The sequence below is a fragment of the Carassius gibelio genome, chromosome A5 (assembly GCF_023724105.1).
Source record: "Carassius gibelio isolate Cgi1373 ecotype wild population from Czech Republic chromosome A5, carGib1.2-hapl.c, whole genome shotgun sequence".
Classification (NCBI taxonomy): Eukaryota; Metazoa; Chordata; class Actinopteri; order Cypriniformes; family Cyprinidae; genus Carassius; species Carassius gibelio.
Window position 1 is genome coordinate 16,175,972 of NC_068375.1, and position 18,708 is coordinate 16,194,679.

The window sequence follows — 18,708 nt, forward strand, 5'->3', positions numbered from 1 at the left end:
CATCAATCCACACAAAGAGAAAAAAAAGAAAAAACAGCTTGCAAAGAGATAGCAAAAGAATGTAGCCTTTGACAATCTTAAAGTGTTGTCAGGGGTATATTGGTGTTTCTAGAAAAAAGAGGATGAGTATATCATAAAGAGTTTTAATTAACAAAACATATAAGCAGAATGATATCATAGGATGAATCATTAAGACTGGTAAAGAATGTGCTCAGTCCCCAGGGTTTGCAGCTTTCAGTCAGAGCCTTTGAAGTGGATTCTTTTCCCCACAGGGCCCTGAGCATTAACTCCTACTTAAAGCTCAATTCAGTTCCTCGTCCTAGCACTCGACAGTGCGCGCACACACACACACACACACACTGCGTGTAAACCAGAGAACATGTGTAATCCATAAGTAAAGAATGCCTTTACGCTGGCTGAGGTCTCATAAAATAAAAAAATAAAAAAAAAAAACAGAATGAATATCTCCTTATGTCTGTTAACTAGAGTAATTAAATGATTTCCCTGCGTAGATAAAGCAAAATTAACATCAGCCAAAATTTACTACTTTTCTACCTAATAATTAAATGGTCAATGATGCCACATTTTTATATAAGATGTGTGTATACATATACTGTATATATATATATATATATATATATATATATATATATATATATATATATATATATATATATATATTAAAGGAAATATAATAAAGCTATACATTTACATTTATATTTTAATCTAAATTATATAATTATAAATATAATAAAAAAATGCAATCAATATTTTAATGAATAACGTTTTATTATAATTACAACTTTGAAATATATTAAATTAGTATATTTTATTGTAATTTAAAAAATCATCAGTAGCCATTAACAAAACTACTACCACAAAAAATTGATACAAGGATGCCTAACCTGGTCCTCGGGCATTGACATCCATGCAGTCGTTCTCTAACTCGCCCTGAGGGGGTGTGGGAGCGATGGATGGGATGCGTAGATCGGCTGCGTCCAAGTGCTGCTGCGTCCACCGCCGGTGATCTGGCTGATCGTCTAAATCAAGCATCGCCTGCTCTTCTGACTAAAAAAAGAGAATGAGACATTAACAAATTGAAAACAAACATTTTAGTTTATTTTATGTCTTAATGCATGAATACTAATTGTAAGACGCTTCTATGTGAATTTTATGATAATGATCACTGTTTTTCTTGTCATTGGGAAATGTGTTGATCTGCTCACCCTGAAGCGTTTAGTGTCTGATGGTTCGTCTTCTCCCCATTCATTCTGGTTGTCATCCATTAATGAAATGTCTGAGCAGTTCTTAAGTGGCCTGTTTAAAAAAAAAAATTACCCATTAGACATGCCAAATAATTTTTTTTAGCACCCAGCTAAAAAAAGCTACTTTAAAGACTGTTCTCCAACACCAAAAGCCATCACTGATGATCAACCTTTACCTACTTCCTAAGGCTTTAATTAAAATACACTCAACAGATTCAAATCGAAACGTTTGTCCCTTCAAACCCGACACCCAAAGATAGCGTGACTGACCTCAGACCGACGGAGTCTTCGCCGACCGGTTCCCTCCTCTTCTTCTTGCTGGGCTCGCTGGTCTTGAAACCCTCCGGAAACCAGAGGTGACCGTGTTCGCGGCGGCGTTTACGGGAGGCGACCATTCCCACAGCGACAAAGGCCAGCAGCGCCAGTCCTGCCAGAACCACGTAGACCGGATAGAGCTCTATGGCCGGTGGTCCATCGATCTTACCTGCCACAGGAAGCACCAATGACATTTCAAACCCACAGAAAGTACAAGAATATGTTCCTCATCCAGCGATGAGGAACAAATTGCTTGAGATGCGCGGACAAACTAGAGCGAGGCACGCGTTCGTAGTAATCAGAATTGCTAACCGCTCCTCATCAAAAAGGAGCTGGCAAATAAGAAAAGGAGGAGGACAGAAAAAAAGAGAAAAGAAAGAACACCTCCTCTCCCCTTTCTCAGCCCAGGGTACCAGGAGACAACTTTACCAGTTCTTCTTTAAGGGAAAAAAAGGGAGGGATTAATGAACTTCAAATTACCGCGCACACTTTAAGCTGTAAAGACGAAGGATTTATTAGGATTTTCGAGATAACAAAGACTCCCAACTTCTAGCACACTCCCGATCAATTTTTCTCCTCTCTTTTTTTCATGCTCTCTCCACTAACGATTTTGAAATGATAAACTCTGCTCACCTAAACCCTTGGAGATGCATTAAGTCCTGGTACGTTCAACAAGGTTAAGATTGCAGAAGCCCCCATCATTTTAGATTCAAACCATGAATGGGCTATATGCATGTATGTGAGAGTGCCTTGTTGGGCCAAATGAGTTGACATGATTTGCATCAATTAACTATTTTTAGTGCCTGGAGCCAGCAGATCTGCCCTCAGACTGCTGCATTGATTGTTTAGTCTGTCTAATGCACAAAGAACATTTGCTTCATTGTTATAAGGAAGAAACGCACAAACTTCAAAGTGATCCCTGTAATCCGCAGTAGGAGTTGGCGGGGTTAAAGGTTTGTTGGGGGGGTGGTGTTGCTGAATACATTGAGTAAGATAGGAGGCCTAGTCTTGATTAAGGGCATTATGGGAAGACGTGAGGCACACGGCAATGCTCGTGCCAAACACTCACTTGTGACGGCCTCGATTACGTAAGGCATATTCAGACTGCCGCTGGAAGCCAGGGCTCCGAGGAAAGCCGCCACATCATTTGCACTCTGGAAGCACTCCGAGGTTTGTTGGTAGCATTGGCGGTTGTCGATCTCCAAATAGACCACCGAGCTGAAAGAAAACCAAAAGCATTATTTTCATTCAAACGTCTTTTTAAAGCATACGCAGGCTCAACTTTCACCTACATACCCTTTGATCTGCATCTCGTCCAGTTCTCTGCGTTTTCTTCCTCCTTCCGCCACTATATTGTCAATGCTGTTTTTTTCGGAGCTCAAGACATTCCTAGAAGCATTGCTCCAGCCGTCTAGTGATCGTTTGATGTTGTGCTTTCTCAGCTCCTGCTCATTGCCGTAATATGGGTAGATCATTTCCTCTCCCTTGCCGTCGCGCCGGAAAACGACGTTGGTGTGGAGCACTCGGCTGAGCTCCCGCAGAAATCCAAAGGAGTTGTTTCGGAGCTGGTCAGGCAAAACGTGGACCACCACAACCAGAAGTCCAGCAGCTAACTTCTCGGGTATGTTGCTGGCACAGTCCAGCCCGTCCCACTCACACTCAGCATTATTGCAGCCCTGGTCACAGTGGCCATCTGCATAGTGGTCTTTGCAATACTGGTCGTAAAGTGGACTAGGAGAGAGGAAAGCAGAGTTTAGAAATCGCATTCAATCTGGATTAACAGAGCTAAAAAGCTTCTAGTTTTACAAGGTGTCTAGATGGCTTAAGATGGTGGACTACATGCTTGTGGACCAGGTTTTTATCTGTTTGTCCAGGGGTGTCCAATCTTGGTCCTGAAGGGCCGTTGTCCCGCAGAGTTTAGCTCCAACCCTAATCCAACACACCTGAACCAGCTAATAAAGCTCTTACTAGGCATACTAGAAACTTCCAGGCAGGTGTGTTAAGGCAAGTTGGAGCTAAACTATGCAGGACACTGGCCCTCCAGGACCGAGTTGGACACTCCTGTGTTAGACCATCTGGGATAAAATGATTAGAGTTTGTAAACCATCGTACACAAGGTACCATGTTCTGAAACTACCCCACTGTAAATTAAGGACAAGGTGCATAAACACATCCATTGTGTGTCCATTATGTGCAGTTAGCTAAAAGATAATCTTACTTTTCATTCACTTAAGAGCTGAGCTTTACTAGAAAAAATTTCAGACCTGCTGAAGAGAAATTGTCTGGGAGTTAAAATGTTTTGATTTCCGATAAAAACTCCATGAGAATTTCTCTTAAGGATGGTCATTTTAGCTTCAAACTCTTAGCTATGATTACAAAATATTTAACTTGAATGAAATTCTCAAATAGCACTCACTTGCACTGGCCCTCCAGTCTCTGGCAGTCAAATCCGTCATAGAGGCACCCAGCATTGTGACACTGTTCATCACACTTCCCGTTATTAAAATAGCGCCAGCACTGCAGCGCGGCCGAACAGTTCTGCCATGGAGCATTGAAGTTCAGAGAGCAGTCTCCTCCATCCCAGTCACAGGCATAATTATTGCATGTGCTGTCACAAATCTTATTGCCTTTCTTGTATTCACACTCTGCTATCTCGCATCTCACTGTCACTTCTGTAGTTGGTGTGATGTCTCGAGCAGGGCCACCTTGGAAGCTGTAGTCCAGGATGTGGCAGAAGAGGCCATTGAAGCTGGTAGGACAGATGCAGTGGTAGTATGGGGCTTCTGAGAGATACTCGCACGTGCCTCCATTGTAGCATGGATTAGATGTGCAGTGACCATCAGTGGGATACTGGCACTCAGGACCAGTGAAGGCAGGGGTGCACAGGCATTTGGGGCTCTTGTGACCAGAAATGCATGTACCGCCATTTTTACAATGGAGACTACCACAGGCATGAGCATTATACTCACAAGTTGAGCCTGTAAAACCCTACATGAGACATACACAAGGGGTAAAATGTATACATTGCAGTTTACTGACATTTTTAGCAAATCTATAGGTAAAGCATTCATTTGTTCAAAAATACAGTAAAAAAAAATTATTTATAATTTAAAATAAATGTTTTCATATTTAATATATTTTAAAATGTATTTTATTTATTGAATGGCAAAGCTAAAAATTCAGTAGTCATTAATCCAGTCTTCAGTGTCACATGATCCTTCAGAAATCATTCTAATATACTGATTTGGTGCTAAAGAAACACATTATTAGTATTATTATTATTATTATTATTATAATCAATGTTGAAAACATTTAGATTCTTTATATTTTTGTGGGATCCACAATAAATTGTTTTATAGACTTGTTGATGCATCCTTGCTGAATTAAAGTATTATTTTAACATTAGCATGAAGACAATAATAGAAAATTATATACAATAATTTATTTAGACATTTAACAGAAATATGTAATTATATAGAATATTTGTGGCCCTGTGACTGAAATGGAAAGGCTAAGGAGAAATAATTTTAGAAATTCTAATTTACTTATTTATTTATTTACCACGTCTATAAATGCTGTATAGAGCCTGCCTGATTAGTTCATAATCTACCGTATTTTTCGGACTATAAGTCGCACCTGAGTATAAGTCGCATCAGTCCAAAAATACGTCATGATGAGGAAAAAAACATATACAAGTCGCACTGGACTATAATTCGCATTTATTTAGAACCAAGAACCAAAAGAAAACATTACCATCTCCAGCCGTGAGAGGGCGCTCTATGTCTTCTGTGTAGACTACAGGAGCACTGAGCAGTATAGAGCGCCCTCTCGCGGCTGTAGATGGTAATGTTTTCTCTTGGTTCATGTCTCTTAATTCATTTCTCTCGGTTCATGTCAAATTAATTTTGATAAATAAGTCGCACCTGACTATAAGTCGCAGGACCAGCCAAACTATGAAAAAAAAATGTGACTTATAGTCTGGAAAATACGGTATGTGATGGAGATGAAATAACACAGAAGAGGTATTGCAAAACAGGACTGAAAAACTATACAAAGCAGGTTCAGAAAACCATAGCTATATGTATCAGAGAATATGACTAACCGGTGGACATTTGCAGATGAAGCCGTGAGGAGTGTTACTAGCCACAGCGCAGGTGCCTCCATTACGGCAAGGTTTGCCCTTACAGCCATCAAACACTTTGTCACAGTGCTGACCTGTAGGGACACACAAAAAGGTTATTATTACTCATCTGACAACATGATCCGAATGTAACATTACTCTGGAAATCAAAGCAGAATGGTGCACAGTAGCCTGTGCTGTACCTGTGTATCCTGTGCGACAATCGCAGCGGTAGTTGTTCTTCAGCTGGATGCAGCTGTGCGTGCCACGGGGGTCACAAGGGTTGGACAAGCACTCATTGACATCACCCTCGCAGCGTTCCCCCACATATCCGGCCGGGCAGATGCAGTGGTACCCGCCCACACGGTCCACACAGCGGCCCTGGTTAAAGCATTTGGGTTCTTGGGTGATGGGGTCGGTGAAGGGTGTGCAGTCGTCAATGTTGATTTCACAGTGCACCCCTGAGAGAGAAGCGGAGAGAAAAGGTCTTATAAAAGCTACCCTTACTGCAGAGAGGTACAAATAGGCTCTGTCCAAAACCTAGTGAACTGCCTTGCTAGAATACTGCCTACTTAGACAGTTGTCCTCTAAGGCAGCATAATAGTCATTACTGACTGATATGGACTGAAGAAACATGACTTGAATAAAATGGAGTGCAACAGTTGGGTTACTGTAAAATTAAAATCCCCATTCATTTTTCTCCATTGTTTACAATAACATTAGAAACCTGAACTTAATAAGAGCTTTGAGTCTGTTAATGATACATGCTTTTGTTGTGGCATGTCCAGGATGCAATATTTTAACATGATTTTTTTTTTCGTGTTTAATAGCGTAGAGATACTCTAAACATAAAAATACAGAGCAAACATAAACATTTCTGTTAGATTAAATTTAGATTATTCCTGATGAATTACATGGGGGAAAAATAAAATGATTTAAGCTCAACAGAAGCATGCCTATGATGCCTTAAAATCATAGCGCTACAGACAAAGACATAGACAAAGGAATGTTAACTTTAATAAAATTGGGTAATATAAAAAACTGTTTGAACGTTTCTGTCCAATTTATAAAATAAGTCCATCTATGAGATGTAATTAAGCATGCCTACATCCATCAGCGAGAAAGGTCTAAGCCCGGTGATAACAGTTAAGACCTAATTAATGAAGCGTGGAATGGGCAAAAAGAGCAAACCAGAGGAGGAAGTGATAGCTGACCTTGTGTTCCCCGGGGACAGGAGCATTTGTAGGTATTGATCAGGTCGATGCATGTGCCTCCATTCTGGCAGGGCTGAGACAGACACTCATTGATCTCATCAGAGCAGTTCACTCCATGATAACCTGGCACGCACTTCATGAAACGAGAGAAAGAGTGAGGCCAATTAATGCCAAACATAAAGCAAGCCTGTTTCTGTTTACTTGGCAGTTTCTTCCTTATTTGCCAAACAAGCAATTCTTTTACAAAGAAGGGAGATTTATCTGGTATAAACCTAAGTGTCTTCTTCTACAGTCACTTCTGTCCCTAAGCACCAGATTTGCTTTACTTACTCCACAGGAATAGCCGCCCAGGTAGTCAGTGCAGGTTGCTCCATTCTGGCAAGGATTGGGAATGCATTCATCCACTTGCTCCTCACAGTAGCTGCCTGTGTATCCAGCCTGACAGTGACAATAGTGTGTGTTTCCAGCGTCCAGACACTGGCCAGAGTTACGACACAGCCGGGCCACCTCTACACCTAAAAGTGGAAGAAGCAAACACCACAGCAGATTTGTGAAACATTGAAGAGCCCCAGCAGAAATGTGTGGTGATCTGCTAACATATTTTAGTCACATTACATACAAACAAACAAACCTACCTTGCTGTTTGGCGGCCACCTCACAGGAAACGCTGGGGACGTCACAGTATAAACCAGTCCAGCCTGTCTGACACTGGCAGCTGTACCTAGTGCCGCTCTGTCTGCAGATACCTCCGTTCTTACAGGGAGACGGCTTACACCAGTTCACCAGCTCCTGCAAGACAAGAATTTATCCACTGCTCACTAAACCTGTGCATCTAAGAGTTCAGATCTCTTTAAGTGATAATAATTTAATAATTATTATTTTATTTAACATAAATTGCTGACATGAATTAGGCATAGATCATTCATAATCTGTCTTTAAATTATTGGCATTGATTTTTATGGTTTATTGCTTATAACTGTTTTAAAAAGACTTTCTTAAAAATTCTTATGCAAAAAATACTTCTGGAACCAAGGCTACTAAAAAAGCTACATTATGCATTCTGTTGACTATAACAGAGTTAACAGTGTGATACTTTAAGCATAAAAATACAGAGCAAACATAAACAATGCCTGTTTTAATTCGACTGATTTTAGAAAATGGGAAATGTGGGAAAATAAGGGAAGTGTGTCTATATTAATATAACTTAAATTCTATCATTTGAATTCCTTATTAAAATTAAATATAATTAAAAATAAATAATATTTAAATAAACCTTTTATATATTTGTACATTTTATTTATAAATGTTACTAGTATAATTATTTTAATATAAAGAAAAAATTCAGATAAAATGAAAGAAATTAAGATCTATATTTATATTGACATTTCTCACATCGGGATTACTCCTATGAAGCCTTAAAATAATAGAGTTAACTATGAAAATTATAAAATGTTAATTTTAATACAATTAAGAAATATAACACAGTGCTTGAAAGTTCCTGTGCATTTTCTAAAATAAAAGTCCTTCTATGAGATGTGATTAAACATGACTACTAAACAAGACCCTGAAGTGCTAATGTGAATCAGGTATAGATCGATATATAAATAATATATAAATAAAGTTTTTAAATTACTGACATCAACTTTTTAAAAGATGTGGAATTAATAGAAATATATACATTAAAAAAAATATATACATATATTAGGGAATATTGTGTAAAATAAATGTCCATTCAATTTTTCGGCAGTTTTTAGAATCAAGTCAGGTTAAGAATGAACAAGGAAACCCAATAAGCTATAAATGTATGATGGATACACACTAAGTTTTTGTCCATTTCACATGCTGTCACCTGGCAGTTAAGGCCGTGGTATCCCTGAGGGCAGGTGCACTTGTATGTGCCATAGCTGTCCTGACAGGTGCCTCCATTCATGCAGGGTCTGGAGTCGCACTCGTTGATGTCATGCTGACAGTAGTTTCCAGTGAACCCCGCTGGGCACAGGCACGAGAAGCTGTTGATGCCATCCACACATGTGCCCCCATTAAAACAAGAGCTGTTTGAAAAAAATTTAACAATACCACAAAAAAGCATTACTAATTAATACTATTAATTTAAAATCATTTAGTTTCACAGGCAAGTAATATACAGTATCATGAGTTGTGATGCTTCTCTGATTGCATTGTCAATTGTTTACCAGAGGGGGCACTAACGCATAATATAACATTCTCTTTGCATGTCAGAATGGCATTATAATGTACACTGGCATTCAAAGAGTTCATAAGATTTTTTTTATGTTTTTGAATTTTCAGTAGTCATAATTCCAGTCCTCAGGGTCACATGTTCCTTCAGACATTATTATTATATGCTGATTTGCTGTTTTCATTATTATCAATGTTGAAAAGGGTTGTGATGCTTAAATTTTTAGTGAAGGCCATGATACATTTTTCACGATTCTTTGACAAATACTGTATAAAGTTCAAAAGAACAGCATTTATTTGAAATATAAATATTTTGAAACAATTTAAAAGTCTTTACTGTCAATTTAATGCATCCTTGCTGAATAAAAGTATTATTCCTTTACAAAAAAAAAAAAAAAAAAAAATCTGGTGTATTGCAGTAAGAAATGGTCATAGTGGTCAGGTAAATAATTTGTTATTATCCATTGAATTAGCTATTTTTCAATGTTTCAGAGCTTCCCTGTTTTTTCTTCCATTTCAAGGTCAGTATTTACACTTGAGAACTGATAGAGATCAGAGTGCAGCTGGTACCTCTCAGTGCAGTCAGGTGTGTTGTTCTCACAGTGAATCCCACTGAATCCAGGTGGACAGGTACATATGTAACTGTTCACACAATCAGTGCAGTTCGCACCATTTTTACATGGGTTACTGTTACATTCATTAATGTCCTCCTCACATTTGCTCCCCCGGAAACCTGGCAGGCAGGTGCAAGTGAAGGCATTCACAGCATCTTTGCAGAAGCCACCATTACTGCAAGGGTCTAAAGGAAAAGTATGGGGTTAGACATTAATTAAATGAACTACATTAAAATAAAGCTGAAATGGGACACTCACTGGGCGTGCAATCGTCAGTGTCTGTCTCACAGTTGCGGCCCGTGTAGCCTGATTTGCAACTGCATTTGTAGCTGCCAACAGAGTTTTGACAGACGGCTTCGTTTCGGCAAGGGTTTTTGACACATTCGTTGATGTCCACTTCACATGTCTGGCCTACAATTGAGGGAGAGCAGGAAGTATAAATATACTTGATCATAATACTGAGGCTAGGACAGAATTTCTTGTTAGTTTTGTGAATATTGTACCTTGCCATCCTTCAGGACACACACAAGAGAAGCTCTCATAGTCTTCAGACTCCTTACATACACCTCCATTCTTACAGGGTTTAGGGCTGCACGGGGCCAACAGGGTTTCACAGTTCTCGCCTAGAAGATATAAAGTAAAAAAAAAAAAATGTGTTTTTGCATTCAAGATATTCTTAGGAGACGTTCTTCCTCAAAGGAGACCTAAATTTAAAAGTTGACACGGTTTCATTTACAAGTTCTGTACCGATTCCTCTTTTCTGGGTTGGAGATTATTCTGTCAGTCCTAGCAAAGCAAAGCACATTTGGCCTATCTATTTCCACGATGGTCGGCCCCTGCAGGAAGCCAGCAGGTTTTCCTGCCATTGTCTGACCATTTGCGTTTCTGTGAGACAGGAAGTAGGGCAAACAGGAAACATGACAGGCTAGTGTTCCCACCCTGAGACGAGTAGATTTTGTTATTCTTGATACAACGCTGTGTGGATTTTTCCAAAAAGAACATCACTGGGAATGAATATGATTTCTGTTCCACAAGCAGAACATCATTATCTGTTTTGTCAAATAACACTTTGAGAGGAAAGAATGTGTTGTCTTGTTGAAAACACATTTCCCTGTATTGTCAACAGAGATACTTGCAGGGCTCTTGAGGGGCCACTGTCAACAATTTGGGGCTAGATTGATGGTTTAAATACAGTAAAACAAACAAAAAGTAGGAGCCACACTGAAGCTATTTAAATACCTCAAAATCTTAGTTTTGTTTTTAAGGTTTAAAATATTAAACTAAGAAATAAATAGATTTTATGTCTTTTTTTAAGCATTAAGGTCCTAACATTTTTCAAAGGTTATAAAAATAAAAAACTAATTCAATTTTCTTCATGAAAATGCATTACAAATATTAATACATCATTCTGTACTTTCAGGCTTATCTGTAACTTTGTTGATTCAAATGCTCCTAGAATGAGAATCCTTCCTGTAATTATCCATCATTGTTCATGTTTGTGTCTTAAACTAAAGGTTATGGGCTATTTAAAAGAAATAGCCCACCACAACTTCCTGTTTCAATGGGAAATACATCAACACAGGAAAGAAAGCTAACTGTCATAATGTCATCATGGTCTCAAAAATATCTTACATATATAACCAGTACTTAAAATATGTGACATCAGGCATTTCTGTCACTCCAATCCATTTGAAGCAAAATATGTATTTGAAATCCCCCTGAGATTTTGAGTTAATATATCAATAGTTTTCTGATGCTGATTAAGGGTCATATGACATACACATCAACTAAACTAAGCATTTATATATGTATGTATTTTATTTGTTTATTTAATATTATTAATTTTATTTTATTTTTATGATTTTATAAATGTTTTTTATTTTATTATTTATTAACTTTTCATCAACACCTAAACTCTCAAATTGGTTAAAACATCTATACAGTCACGACTACATGCTTGTGAAAAACATGACAATTGATGTCATGGATAAAGCTAAATTCATACCAGTGTAAGGCAGCAAACAGTTGCATTTGTATCCAGCCACATCGTCAATACAGGTTCCTTGATTCAAGCAAGGGTTGGAGGCACATTCATTGATATTTGTTTGGCAGTTGGGACCTGTAATCAAACGTTAGGAAGACATGGTGTATTTTGAGTGGTGGTCAAAAAGCATAGCACATGGTTATATTACATTAGAAGAATGAATGATACGAACCACTGAAGCCAGCGCGGCATGTGCAGACGTAGCCACTGGTCATGTCCTTACAGGTGCCCCCATTCATACAGGGATTGGACTCACACTCATTGTTATTGATGTCACAGTTGACACCACTCCAGCCGGAGTCACAAATACAGTTATATCTATAAGAAACAAGATCTGCACTTTACATTTGTTATTTTTCACTGCTAGAAGATCCCATTTTAACCATCTCAAAGTGGTTTGGCATGGTTTCTGGGCGGTCCTAGCTGCTCCTAAGCTAATCTAGACAACAAAACATCAGATTTTAACATGACTTGAGCTGGTTTGCTGGTCTTAGCTAGTATAAGGTCTTGTTCAGCTGTTATAGCTGGCTAGCGAGCTGGTCTCCTAAGTGCCAAATCTATTCCAAAACTAGCCAAAGACCAGCCAGATCAGTTTAAGCTGGTTTTAGCTATTTCTGTTTGTTTTAAGGGTGCTCCGATCTTTTTGAAGCCTTGTTTATAGTGATGATCCAATCAGGATTTTTACAGACATTCATTTAGGGTCTGAATTTCATTTTTGAAAATGGGGGGAGTTCCCCTCTTAGGTGACTCTTGTTGTTTTTTTCTTTAATTTGAGGGGTAGAGGGGGAGCATTCTTTAGACATTTTGTAAAAATATATAATTATCCCACCTAAAAGTGATTACTGGACAATAGTGATCGCTAGCCGATCAGTCGGAGCACCCCTAGTTTGTTCATTTGTTTTCAGTGTGGTTGGACCCAATAGTCTTGATGATGATTCCATAAACCTGGCAGTGTATGTATGTAAATAATACACACCCATTGACTTTGTCTTCACAGTGTCCATGGATACAGGGGTTGCTAAGGCATTCGTTAAGCTGTGATTGGCAGGTGGTGTCATGATACCCCTCTCTGCACAAACATGTAAAGCCATTGACTCCATCAACGCAGGTTCCACCATTGTGACAGGGGTTGATGGCACATTCATCAATGTTGATGTTGCACATTTTCCCTACAAAAAAACAAGTCAGAATTATGAAAATAGTTAGTGTCACTTATTGTGTGGTAGTCAAAATAACTCCTGAATTGGCAGCATTCATTTACCCATTCCTTGTTTTTCTTGAAATCCTAGGCTTACTGCCCACCACTATTCACCCAACGCAATGCCAGCATAAAGGCAGAGGTTTCATTTGTCACTTGTCTTTAAAACACCGGCCAACTTCCCCCTTTTAAAAGATCGACTTTCACAAATCTTTTGCACATCTTTTCTGCTTTCAAACTCCCAGATGTCCTGAAGATCTCTGGCTGAATGTGGGAGTGGGCCGGCTTGTGTGTCTGCTCAGCAGGCTGGGGATTGGGTGAGAGAGTAAGCCAACACCACGGCCCAGGCCGAATGTGTGCTCGCTGGCCAGCTGTCTCTCCCCACCCTGCTTTGTTGCCTGTCTCACCTGCTGAACTCTTTGTTGACTCCCCATCTCTTCTACAATGATAAAGACCTGGGCTCACCTAGACTGCCTTTATAAAACCACATACACAGTGGCTTTTCCAAAAGCTTAAATGACTTAGTAGAGTATGTATCAACTTTGTCCCAGATGCTTCTATTAAAAATATTTAGGAGAAATTGAAAATCTGATAAAAATAAGACTTATCCAATGAATGCAGTTAGTGTAGTATTGAAAAAAGACTATTTTTGAGTTCATACTGAAATGTCTTTGGTATATTGGCAAATCAGAGCACAGTTTGACGCGTTGTTTAAATCTTTTCTAAACATTCTAGAGGAGACACGTAAGAGTACAAGAAAAATAATTGATAACAAATCGTTCAAATGTGACAAATCAGTCACTGTATTTACTGTTTACACAACCCTGAAATAAATACTAATCCTTAACCCTAACCTTAACCTCAGTGTAAAGCTGGAAGTGCATTCTGATAGACAGCATTACTGTTTGTCCCGATCAGATCCATAAGTTATATTCCTGAACTCTGACCTGAATCCATACAGTCTGGACTTTTCTTGACAGGTGACTGTCACTGGCATGGGAAGTGAAGATTATCAGTGAATAATGATTTAAATTTCAGTCTGTTTTTCACACTTGTAGACTTTTTTAGTCCTTTTATATTTTAAAATCCTTTCTGAAGCCTGACAGCCCTTGGCCACCATTAACTGTTGCTGCTGTGTGTTATTTTCTTGTAAAGATCTTGAAAAATAAATAGCATATGGGTTTGGAATGCAAGAGGGTGAGGAAATGAAGAACAAATTTTCTTTGCTGGCGAACTATTCAATTAAACTCTAATTTCAAATGAATGAGACTATTTTATATTTCAACGCAGTTGCCATTCGATTGATGTATGAGGCACAAGATCTAAGACCACTCACCTGTGTAACCTGGTTCACAGGCACACTCGTAACCATTTATCTTGTCAATGCATCTTCCAAAATCGCATGGATTGCTTTTACAGTCGTCTAGGTTGACCTCACAGTTAGCACCTGTTAACACAAAATAGAAATAAAGTAAATGACCAGAAGAGCTTTTGACAAGCAGTAGTTTACATTTCTGGCCATTACTGTAAAAGTGGCACCTGAGGTTCCTTTAGGGCAGATGCATAGGTAAGCATTCTCACGGTCCTGGCAGGTGCCTCCATTTTGGCATGGCTGACTGAGACACTCATTAATATTGATCTCACACAGACGGCCCATAAAACCCGCACGACACAAACACGTGAAGGATGCCAGGCCGTCTTTACAGGTGCCATAGTGACATGGGTTGGATAGACACTCATCTACATCTGTTTCACAGTGCTGCCCTGTGTATCCTATAAAGGAAAACAGATTTATTTATTATATTTATTATGGCACAGTGTTTCCTCACATTTAGGCCCAGTAATTTCCATGTTTTGTCCATGACTCAGAAATAAATTTATAGCCAAATAAATATTTTAGAGCTGCAAAAATGTTTATTAACAACAGAAATACATGATTAATTTTTTGTTCCTTTTAAAAGCTGAAACAAGCAGAAAGCGTCTTCATACCTTCAGAGCACTGGCAGGTGTACATGTTGGGCCCATCAATACACTTTGCCCCATTTTTACAAGGGGTGCTAGCGCACTCGTCGATGTCGAACTGGCACTGGCTACCTGAGAATCCTGACAGGGAGGCGAGAGGAAAGGGGAGGGGTTCAATACAAATATTCCTCTGGTTTGCACCCGCTTCATTCCTGCACACTCATCTGTACGACACGACCAGCGTTCATTAATATCTGGCTGCAAGCTTAACCCCTCTCTCACAAGTTTCCAAGCTGCTTTTCAACAAACATCACAGTGAGAGGGGGAGAAGGGTGTAAATTGGCGGTTAAAACCTTCCAAGGCCTTCTGACCAAGGGCACCAGACAAAGAGGAACTGTCTATTCAGTGGCACGCCAAGCCATGGCGGTTGCCTCCTTTGTCCCGTAGAAGTTTACCATCACAATGTGCATTCTCCTATCTAGCCTTTGCCCCCCTCTCCGAGTCTGTCTCACCAAAAGACCCCCATGCAACCCCTGACCTCATCGTTCAGTATCCCCCGACATTTGTGCTTTCTCCCTAACTAAAGATGTCTGCTGTTCAAATATACAGTCTGAACACATTAAGGGCTACAAATCCATCAGTGTGGAGACTTATTGGACGGTTAAAGCAACAATAAAACAACTATATTTTTTGAAGAAAATGTCACTGTGCAGTTCATCAGATGTTGCTAGAGTGTTGCTACAGTTGGTGGTTGCTACTTTTTTTAGGGTGGTTTTCGTAGCCCACCTGCAGTCACTACACTGCTTTGATCTGTAGATATGGCTTTAGTGTAAATCTGTGGGATTTATCTAGCCTTTTAATCATCACTCAGGTTAGAATCCTCATGTCTGATCACTTAGAAAAGTAATTACCCATCTTGTATTATTATAGTGATAATCCTCACAACGAATTCTTAACTTGCTAAGATCCTCCTGGCATTGGTAATCAAGATCTGTCCCATGAATCTTCAGAATAGGGATTTCTTCAGAGCCTCTAAATTGCCACATTTAAAAAAAACACCCAGTGTGGTTGCTATGGATTCAGTTAGTACACTACTGAAAAGGATCTCTGCGCCATATGCTGAAAAGGAGCTCTGATTTCCATCTGAAACAGTGAAGGGGCCTAGTTTCCACATCTTCTGTTTACCATCTCCCAAAAATCCTTTACACCACTCTCGGGGGTCCCGGTAGGTCCCTTTTCTTCCACAACTTCATCATGCCTAATATTGTACCTCCCCCTTTCATTTATACATGAATCATTCCACATCCTAAACTGATGTCGATGTGTTGTTTTTCTACAAGAATAGCCTTTTTCACAAACCTACATTATCAACAAAATGTTTCAAAATGTCATTGAAACAGAAAAAAAAGCTTAAAGTAGGGCCAAAAAGTATTCTTACAATGCGGGATGATAATAAAAAATGTTAGATATCTACTATGAACGATGTTTTAATTTGTAGTCATAAAAAATGCTAATTAAATTATGATTACACATTAAAATATATTTGGAATTTCTAAATTAAAATTTCTCAATTGTCGTATAAATATTTATATAAAAAACTGTTCAACATAAATTGTGCACTAGAAAGATATATATTAAAATAAATATAAAAAATGTATATTCTTTCAGTAAAAATACTGACACTATACTATTAAAATACTAGAAATACCATAAGCATACCAAATAAATGATATACATCATCTTATTCAAGCAAAATCTGTCTGAAATTCTAACTTTCATATGGATTAATCGGAGCATTTTAGCCGGGGCTGTGTAAGTCTGCCTCGGGGCAGGGATTAGTGTTCTCCACTCTGTTCTGTCCAGGGAGGTGATTGACCCCTGCATGCTCACCTGTGGGGCACTCGCACTGGTAGTTGTTGATCTTGTCGATGCACTTCCCATTGTTGAGGCAGGGCATGCTGGCGCACTCATCAGTATTGATCTGACAGAAGACTCCCTCGTAGCCTGCCAATTAACATAGGGGAATAAGCTCCAGACTTAGCCAGACAATTCAGCATGTCTTAGCAATGCTATAAGTGCTTCTTTTGTGTATAATAAACAGAATATATTAACTCCATGTGGTCAGACATCAGTATCATTAGTGTTACAGCCAGCAGAAGCAATTTATTGGCTCACAGGCTGGTCATGTGAGGTGATGACATCAGCATGGGCTAACATAGAGAGAGCGTTTAGATACAAACTGTGTCCTTGACCAAATGCAGCAGATCTTTTGGTTACCTGGCATGCAGATGCAATGGAAGCCTCCGATTTGATCCAAACAAGTAGCGTCATTCTGGCATGGGTTGGACATGCACTCGTTTATGTCCAGTTCACATCGAGCTCCCACATATCCCAGCAGACATTTACACTGGAAGGAACCTTTTGTGTTTATACACTTTCCGGCATGTTCACAAGGGTTTGCACCTAAAAGAAGGACACAAAAAACACCCTTTAAACATTTACAATATAAAACTACATTCTTAAACAAGACCAGTGTGCAAAGTCACTAGTGTGCTTATCAAACACCACCAATAATGTTTACAGATACAACAAAACAGCCAGTCCTTACCCAGCGAGCATTCGTCAACATCTTGGTCACAGGCTAGACCAACGTAACCCAGAGGACAGGTACAGATGGCCTTGCCATTGACGGGATTGGTGTCACAGTTGGAGCCTTTCTGACATGGGTTACTAATGCAAGCATCATTCAGGTGACACAACAGACCTAAATCACAGAGACACACAGTGAGAATTAGCTTGTGCAGGATTTTGCCATTAAACCTTGGTGAATGTTTGCTTTTTAAACAGTATGGCAGATTTTAAAGACCCTGTGAAATCGCAGATTACCTATTTCATAGCTACTTACTTCATATAATCTATATGCAATGGTACTCATAAATAATAAATACATTCTAGCAGATTAAAAAACAAGCAAATGAATATGTCCCACTCCAACTTTTGGCTTCTTTTTAGAGCATTTGAACAAAACTAATAACAAAAAACCTAATGCTCAAATAACAGAATGAGTGCCTCAAACCACGCTGTATTTGATTCATGAGAGAGAGAGAAATGCACACCTGTGCGCCCATGAGGGCATTCGCACAGGAAGGAGGCCACCCGATCATGACATGTGGCTCCTGCGTGGCAGGCTGCATCTGCGCAGTCATTGATGTTCTCGCTGCAGTCGTCCCCCGTCCAGCCGTTCACACACACACAGTTGTATCCACCCTGTGTGTTCAAGCATGTGCCACCATTCTGGCAGGAATTGGGCATCAAATCGCATTCGTTGACGTCTTCGGTACAGAACTGACCTGAGGAATAAATATATATACACAGGCAATCATTTCACCACATTTCTTTTCCAAACAGATAAAATGCTCTCTGTAACTGTAAGTGAAGTGTGAGGTTCAAGTAGGCAGTTGGTACCTGTCCACTCTGGCTTGCATTGGCAATTGTAGGTGTTCACTCCATCCACACAGGTCCCTCCATTAAGGCAGCGGTGGTCTGGGCAGTCATCGATGTTCTCCTCACAGTTCTGACCACTAAATCCTGAAAAGAAATAGGCAGTTGCATCAAAAAATGTCTTAAAATGTAAAGATTTAAAAGCCAGAACTGACAAGATTGTTCACATACCCATTTCACACACTGTCTGTTCAAGGTGATACTCATCAAAACTGATCTATATACACCTTTTTTTATTTTTATTAATAAGTGCATTCAACAAGGAGGCATTAAAGTGAC

The 18,708-nt window shown here is 39.3% G+C and overlaps 1 protein-coding gene across 1 annotated transcript in view; it reads right to left on the reverse strand.

The window, feature by feature from the left end:
* LOC127997567 (neurogenic locus notch homolog protein 1) overlaps positions 1-18,708 on the reverse strand; it is a 44,328-nt gene that overhangs the window by 4,328 nt on the left and 21,292 nt on the right. Inside the window, exons 5-30 of the mRNA XM_052592035.1 lie at positions 18,394-18,516; positions 18,045-18,278; positions 17,537-17,692; positions 17,206-17,391; positions 16,819-16,932; positions 14,956-15,069; positions 14,506-14,739; positions 14,303-14,413; positions 12,745-12,937; positions 11,941-12,086; positions 11,730-11,843; positions 10,228-10,347; positions 9,983-10,135; positions 9,681-9,909; positions 8,764-8,965; positions 7,550-7,703; positions 7,245-7,429; positions 6,915-7,047; positions 5,904-6,161; positions 5,683-5,795; positions 3,997-4,568; positions 2,877-3,311; positions 2,650-2,798; positions 1,536-1,749; positions 1,227-1,317; positions 906-1,068 (exon numbers count right to left, since the gene is read on the reverse strand). Of these exons, the coding sequence (XP_052447995.1) occupies positions 906-1,068; positions 1,227-1,317; positions 1,536-1,749; positions 2,650-2,798; positions 2,877-3,311; positions 3,997-4,568; positions 5,683-5,795; positions 5,904-6,161; positions 6,915-7,047; positions 7,245-7,429; positions 7,550-7,703; positions 8,764-8,965; positions 9,681-9,909; positions 9,983-10,135; positions 10,228-10,347; positions 11,730-11,843; positions 11,941-12,086; positions 12,745-12,937; positions 14,303-14,413; positions 14,506-14,739; positions 14,956-15,069; positions 16,819-16,932; positions 17,206-17,391; positions 17,537-17,692; positions 18,045-18,278; positions 18,394-18,516 (4,896 nt within the window). The remainder of the gene's footprint in view (positions 1-905; positions 1,069-1,226; positions 1,318-1,535; positions 1,750-2,649; positions 2,799-2,876; positions 3,312-3,996; positions 4,569-5,682; positions 5,796-5,903; positions 6,162-6,914; positions 7,048-7,244; positions 7,430-7,549; positions 7,704-8,763; positions 8,966-9,680; positions 9,910-9,982; positions 10,136-10,227; positions 10,348-11,729; positions 11,844-11,940; positions 12,087-12,744; positions 12,938-14,302; positions 14,414-14,505; positions 14,740-14,955; positions 15,070-16,818; positions 16,933-17,205; positions 17,392-17,536; positions 17,693-18,044; positions 18,279-18,393; positions 18,517-18,708) is intronic.